Raw genomic sequence first — 7322 nt, forward strand, 5'->3', positions numbered from 1 at the left:
CGCTTGGCAGCGTGTCGTACACTTTAAGACTATGTACTTGTTAAGGTCGTAACAGTGTAATTCCTGCAACGGTCGTACACTTTAAGACTATGTACTTGTTAAGGTTGTAACAATGTAATTCCTGCAATCATCACTGATGATATGCTCTCTAGATCTATACCAAGTGATGATATGCTCTCTAGATCTCTCTAGATCTATGCAAAGCTGACCCAAAAGAAGCCACCCAATCACTACTTTCTCAACCACAAGAGGACAGCTTAGAGCGCTTTTTCCCCCAAGCTTGTAGCCAATAATAGGATGCCACGTGGGTACATCCGATTCCTGTATAACTCTCTTTTTTTCCCGAAGGCATCATATCTAGGGTGGAGGCGGCGAGTGTTGCCATGGTGCTCTCCAACAAGAAGTTGAAGCAGAAGCTCCGCTTGGAGCTCGCCCCGGAAGCGCAGCCCATCACCACGGAAGACAACCCTGCCCGGCTCGGCCCTTCCGGCAAACGAGAGAAGCAACGCTACCGCCAGCGCCAGCGCCAGCGCCTACTGGTCACCTCAAGCGAGGACGCACAAGGTGAAGAAGGTGCTTTACCTAACGAAGCAGATGCCTCCATCGACCAAGCTGAGATGGACAGATACCATCAGTGTGTACAGAGGGTTCTTCACAAACACGATGGAGCACAGGGTGTTCACGATTTTGTCGGTATGTCAGAGGACAAACCGAGGAAAAGGAAGAGGAATGAAGGAGCCCTTCCCAAAACGAGAAATGTCGCGAGGGATTCCTTAAAGAAAGCGAACGCAATAAACAGGGACAACCATAATTCACCTGAGAAGATCCAGGGATCAACATCACAAACCAAAGCTGGAAATTTGAAGAATGTAAATGAGATCGACCAGAAGTTGGAACAGCAGGAGGGAGCTGAGCAGAGGTTTGCTTTTGCATCTTCGTGTAGTTGTGCAATCCGTTGCTTATGCATTCTTTTTTGTCTCTATTTTGAGGATGAAACCCTTTTCTCAGTTTCTACCTATTTTCACCGGATGATTCTTTTATATAATGCAGTGCAGAGGATCAGGACTTAATAGATCCAATGACAGTTTATGTGGGTGGGATACCTTATTCTTCTTCTGAGGATGACATCAGAGCTTTCTTTCTTGATTGCGGCACCATCTCTAAGGTGAATTCAAAGACATTTCTTGATAGTGGGAAGTTCCGTGGGATTGCATTGTTGACATTCAAGGTCAGTCCCTTTTTTCTATCTGCTCTTTAGCTTCAAAGCTCGTCATGTGGTATTTGTGCTTTTGGTCCAGCTGGACATTTTGTGGTTACCATCAGCAAAAACTCCTTTTCCTGTCGATGGTAATAATTAGAATGCTCCATTTTTGTTGAGTGTTTTTTCAGCTGTTGTGAGTAGTTTCCCCCTGGTCAATATGGATGAATTGAAGGCTTCTTTCTGGTTTTCCATTTGTAAGCACCACAAAATAAAAAGATTCACAGAAGGGTATATTTAATTTGGGCAGTTGTTCCATTATGTTAATTTGTTCTCATACATCTGCATGCGGCATAAACTCATACAAACGATATATATTTAGATGATGCATACCTTCATACATATATACTGAATGCTGGCTGGAAACCTACATACATACCCATACGTGTGCTTACACAAATACATGTTGTACATAGAGGAAGACTTGGCTTGGCACATGCTTACAATGACACACTGCCATGTTTTGAAAACGAGAATCTGGTGGGTGTGCTGCAGACACTTGCTAAGGTAAGGATACAAATAAGAAGATGTGAGGCAGAAGATTTATCAATCATGGTTCTTGAAACAAAGTATTGCTTGCACTTCCGTGCACACTTGGAGTTAGTTATGTTGAGGACTTACATTCAGGAGGGCTGTTTGGCCACATTATCAACTGGTCAATTACAATACTCCATCTTGGAGTTTTATGATTCTGCTGTTTTCTGATAATGATAGAATGGTTGTTGGCCCTTGCAGACTGAAGGAGGTGCACAGAGAGCCCTAGCTCTCAATGGAGCAAACATGTATGTGCCTAGCATACTGTGTCTTCAAAGATTTAAAGCACAAGATATTTCTGTATCATATAGAGATCTGTTTACCCAACTAATAATCTATGGTAAACTTGTTTGCCTTTTATTTGACAGGGGAAATCGCTTCCTAAAGGTTCAACCCTCTGCTTTCAAGCCTAAAGAGTCTGTCAAAAAGGAAATGTACAAGGAACCACCTAGTAAAACAGAAGGTTACACCAGAGCTTATATAGGGAATCTTTCTTGGGATATAACAGAGCAGGACGTCAGAGAAGTTTTCAAAGACTGTAAGATTGATGCTGTTAGATTCTCGTTGGATAAGACAACTGGGGAGTTTCAAGGTTTTGGCCATGTAGATTTTGTGGATGACCAGTCTTTGGAGCTAGCTCTGCAGTTGGATCAACAGAATGTACTAGGGAGGCCTATAAAAGTTGCCTATGCTGTACCAAAATCAAATGAGAACAAGAAAGAAAAATTTGGCAAAACTTTCAGGGACAAGAAGGAAAAAGCCTGTTATTCGTGTGGTGAAAAAGGGCATATATCTTCATGCTGCTTTAATAGTGGAAAATGAATGTGAAGTATTCAAACGTGCAGTAGTCTTTCCCCATCTCTAGAGAGCTAAGGTGTCCTCTTCTTCTGACCAAAATGTCACTGGCTTTGTGCATGCTACCTTGCTCTCGTTGCACTGAATTGCTGTAAATTTGAATTCTCAACATGGGAATGTACTCCTGGGATCAGTTATCACTAACTACATGTCTTGCACAAGATGTGTCGTCGTGTGTGTGAGCACATGGAGCTTTCTTCTGATGGACCTCTGATGGGCTTGGATTTCTTGAGGACATTGTCATCCAGGCTTTTGGCCTTGTTCCAGCATTTTTTGGTATTGCAAGGGTGGAATTTGATGCCACTGTTGGCAGGAGATCATGATATTAGGTACACTTACAAAACAGTCAAAGAACCTCAACTTTTCTTTTGGGAATGTGCAAATATTGGCACAAGAAATTGTTCATTGCCCTTTCTTGGTCTCTTGCTTTCTTGGCTTGAAAAGAGATGTTTTTAAAATTTTTAAATTGTGTTCTCAATATATATTCACACGCACTTACCCACTCCTCACACTTCCTCACTTCTTGTTGGCTTGACTGGACAGTCACTCCCCCGCTTTTTTTTTGTTATTTCTTGAGGACATCGATGATGATCTTGAATGGTCTCTCAGTTTCTTTAAATTCTTAGAAACAAATTGCTAGTATGCCCTTCCTCAGCACCCATCTGTGAAGGGAATGAAAGCATCAGTTAGTAGAGACAACTATTTTGCAATTTTAATTTGAAAGGCGAACAAGCATAGGAATTTTCTCTACTTCTGCAGGTTCAATTGTGTGACAATTGTGTCTTTCGGCAATGTTATGCCTTGTCGAAGCTTAATTGGAACTTGGAGGAGGTTTTGCTCAAAGAGAGATAGGATCTGTCTTCTAATGTTCTAGCACACTGCTAAATGTATGGTTATTGAGCCTAATGGCTCAATAACCCAGCTCCCTTTTGGAGCTGCAGTATGGATGCCTCTTTTGAGTTCATTATCTGCTCTATTGGCTCATATCCTCATCATCACCAGCCTAGGACACCTGGAATAGTTTTTCTTTGGAGAGAATTGTCATGTGCCCTTGTTATTGTGATGCAGTGGGGATAATTGCCTGATTAATTTTGATGCCTATTGGTGAGTTGAATACCACATGCTTCTTGTATCTTCACTCTCTGTATCTGCTGTGGGAAAGAGAGAGGGATAATCTTTCTTTGCTATGTCCAACATAGGAACGTGTGATCTTTTTGTTTTCTTATGCTTGAGATGACAACCCCACATAATTTGTTAGATGTTCTAACAAAATGAATAAATCTTTTAATTGGATTATGAAAGGATAAACTAAAAGAACAATAAAACTCACAGGTTAGACGGGTTTTCTATTGGTGTAAGAATGTTGAATATGTTGTGATCAATGAGGTAATCTAGCATGACCATGCATCAGAGTGTAGGGGCCGAGCTGTGATATGCTCTAGCTCGGTATTTCAACTATGTGGGTTAGCCACATAGCTGTACGAAGGACTAGCAAGGGTCTGAAAAGTGTGACGAAGGATGGTGGAGGGAGAAGCATGATAAGTGGGACTCTAGATAAAATCTTTTGGAACTGGTAGAGCTTGCAAAGATGATCCATGTGAGCCATGCGGTTGTCTCACTCCTGGGATTTTTACATGCCATGTGTTGTTGGCGGTGGAGGATGGAGGTAAACTGTTTGCCTTGTTCACATACTGCTTCTTTGGTTTCGATCTGGCATTTTCAAAGGGCCTCGAGGCCCTTTCAACAATCGAGCAGCCCTGCGAGCTCTCAAGTGTGTGCTTGGGGACGGAGCGCTGCTAGTACCTAGGTGCCGTTTTCTATTAGCCACCTTTTGGACTAGTTGTTGTGTGAACATTCTTTTATATTTTGTAGCGTTTGGTTTGCTCACATGGTAATATAGTTTTTGGATGTGCTTTCAGTAGTATATTCCTGATAACACATTCAATTTGTGCTTTCGTGGTACCAGAGCATAGGGTTTCTTGAGATTTTTTATTTTTCAACATTCCATTTGTGTTGGTTGCCTAATTAGAGGTTAGCCCATGAGAGCGATTTGAGGAAAGTTCACCTTTTTTTTTGGGGGGGGGGGGAGTGGGTGGGTTACTTCTTCTTCTTCATTTACTTTTCCACTGTTTAGGTTGTGTATGCTGTCCGAACAAACCAATATTCAGATGGCGACGTTTTGCAGGAGTTCCACGTGCGGCGGCCATGGTTGTTACAACTGAAGCACTCACTAGTGCTAAGCATCTATCAAAAAGCAGAAGCATATATATATATATATCACTCTCTGAGTGGCACTTTAATAAGCGTCGCTCGCCAATCGATCGTTGTCAATGTTGGCACGAGAGACTCGAGTTGCCATTAGCATGCATGCAGACGCATATATGCATCATATAGGCAAAATTTGAATTATGGGCGCGCTTGCCGCGATAGCAAGTCCCGCCGTCGGCCCTCTCGTTCGTAAAAGGAGCAGTACTGTACTTATTGTTGAACCAAAAGGCTCATCATCAATGGTAAGATTGTGATTACCAATTTTGTCTCTACCTTGCCGTAGTAAGAGGTTCAACTGTTTTCTATACCAGCTTCATCTCATTGGGACGGGAGGCACGTAGCAGCGAGCAAATATCATAGGTGCTGCTTCTTTTTTTCCTTTCCTTATATTATTAAGATCGGGCCATTGCGGTTCACTTAGCGTTGCGTGAAGAAGCTAGGGCTTGTATCTTATATTTAAAGTGAAACGAGACCCTAATTTTATCACATGAGATGAGGGTTTTAAAAAACGAATAAAAAATAGACTTTACATAGAGATGTTTGTTATTTAATAATCTACACATTTTTTACAATTAATGAAATGAAGCAACCAAAAGCTAAGATTTGGGACAATGTATGGTAGCTCAAGGATTCACTGTATGTTCAAAAGTCATATGATCAAAAGATACAAATGAGGGTTCATGAGTTCCTTTTATACTTGAGTCCTATGATCTCATAAACCTAAGCTAATTATTAAGCTGTATGACCATAAACCTAAGCTAACTATTAAAGTTGCTACTCCATTACAAACAATCTTTTTCCCAAATATTTTGTCCTCAAAATCTATCCTGTGTACGATGCCATATCTCCCATATACATCAATGACAAGAAAAGGTTCCATCATATGTAGAAGACAATGCTAGGGTCTCCAAAAGTAGCCATGTAGAAGTAATATGAACCCATGAATACATAGCAAGAACAATGTAGAACTAGACTCTCCAATCATGAAAGACGTGCTCTTGAAGCATAGTGGATTATTATGATAGCCCATGTCAACAATGTCGAAACAACTTGCAAATCTCTCATGAAAACACTTCAAAATGAGTCCTAAATGACATGTGCATGATACCAAAGCATTGACATATCATAAACTACCATCATAGTAACCATTAGAGCTCATTGAGATCACTAAGAGACTCCCAAAAGTGCCTCTGCCAAATCTGTTCAGAAAATTCCAGAATGCACATCTTCCATTGTAAGAGACATAAATGCCCATATAATGCATACCAAATGGTCAAACCACATCCTCCCATAATAGTCCTTATTGTTACACATAAGAAAGTGGTGGCCATATATCCTTATCCATAAGTAAATCCACGAAAGTGTGAACATCTCTCCAATGGATGAATCCCACCACTAGGATCAAATAGAAATGTATCCTTTTGAAATGCCATGTCATCTACAATGTGTCCATTATTCCAACCACCGGGGTCAAATGGAAATGCATCACCCTCTTTTATGAAAGAGTGATCCTCATGTGACTCTTCAACTTGTGTTCCTTCATGGCAGTCCTTAAACTCTTCAACCTCATGAGACTCCTTGGCATCCTCTCCTACATCCATGAGAATCATGGTGGTTACAACCTTCTTAGCTTTGCATACATGCCCGAGTGACCATGTCTCTTTGCACTTGAAGTATAAGCCTTTGCTTCTTAACTCATCAATCTTTGGGTCATCCATCCTTTGAGTCTTGTTGAATGTTTGAGAAGACTTCTTGGTGAAAGTATTCCCTTTCTTTGCATCAAAAAGAGCTTTACTCTTGGGCTATCCACCCCCATAAATGGTAGGAAATCTAGGAATGGAAGAGGGTGGTATAGGAAGAATGTGCTCCCAATTATGATCGGCTCGATCCTTTCATCTACCATGATGGATTGATTTTCTTTTGAATAAGATGATATCCTCTTGGCATCTCCATAGCATGAATCCATAGGCGTGAATGAATCTTATGGTGGTTTACTATTCACTTGAGAAGTACCGGGCTGAAATGAATAAGGCCTCAAATACTTTATGAGAGGTTTCCTAGCATCCATCATAAATCCAAATAAAGGAATCTTTATAGAAGTCTCTTGCATAGCTTGTTTACCTTCCTTGTGTGACAACTATAATGAAATTCATGCATAGGTTGCTTTCCCTCATGAACCCCACTAATTCTAGCCTCAATAGCTTCTTCATGGTGTTGATTCATGGATTGACTCAATTAATCTTCAATGGCTCCCATTTTGGTAGCCATACACTCAAACTTTGAATTCAAGGTTTGGTTGATGATATCCAATCTATCCATGAGTGGCTTAAAATCAAGCTTATTCACAAGAAATTCCAAGAGAGTATCATTTGAAATGGCTTGCTAACTTTGAGAGGTGTGCTTATGG

The 7322-nt window shown here is 40.9% G+C and overlaps 1 protein-coding gene across 2 annotated transcripts; it reads left to right on the forward strand.

Moving 5' to 3' along the window:
• Nucleotides 1-359: 359 nt before the first annotated feature.
• LOC147602552 (phragmoplastin interacting protein 1-like) lies at nt 360-3129 on the forward strand. Of its 2 annotated transcripts, XM_086797893.1 has the most exons (5): nt 360-919; nt 1051-1228; nt 1754-1765; nt 1994-2040; nt 2161-3129. In XM_086797893.1, the coding sequence occupies exons 1-5, from the start codon at nt 384-386 to the stop codon at nt 2612-2614; spliced, it is 1227 nt and encodes a 408-aa protein (XP_086654019.1). In that variant the 5' UTR covers nt 360-383; the 3' UTR covers nt 2615-3129. The 2 variants fall into 2 exon arrangements, with proteins under 2 accessions (XP_086654019.1, XP_086654020.1); XM_086797894.1 differs by lacking the exon at nt 1754-1765.
• Nucleotides 3130-7322: the final 4193 nt, after the last annotated feature.

The sequence above is a fragment of the Cibotium barometz genome, unplaced genomic scaffold (assembly GCF_041138505.1).
Source record: "Cibotium barometz isolate CiBa-2024 unplaced genomic scaffold, ASM4113850v1 ctg497, whole genome shotgun sequence".
Lineage (NCBI taxonomy): Eukaryota > Viridiplantae > Streptophyta > Polypodiopsida > Cyatheales > Cibotiaceae > Cibotium > Cibotium barometz.

Bases quoted from the DNA above. Each gene is read 5' to 3' on its own strand.
- LOC147602552 (XM_086797893.1), top strand. From the start codon at position 384: ATGGTGCTCTCCAACAAGAAGTTGAAGCAGAAGCTCCGCTTGGAGCTC. The intron at 920-1,050 runs GTTTGCTTTTGC...TATATAATGCAG, and splicing joins CAGGAGGGAGCTGAGCAGAG to TGCAGAGGATCAGGACTTAA. The intron at 2,041-2,160 runs GTATGTGCCTAG...TTTATTTGACAG, and splicing joins GCTCTCAATGGAGCAAACAT to GGGAAATCGCTTCCTAAAGG.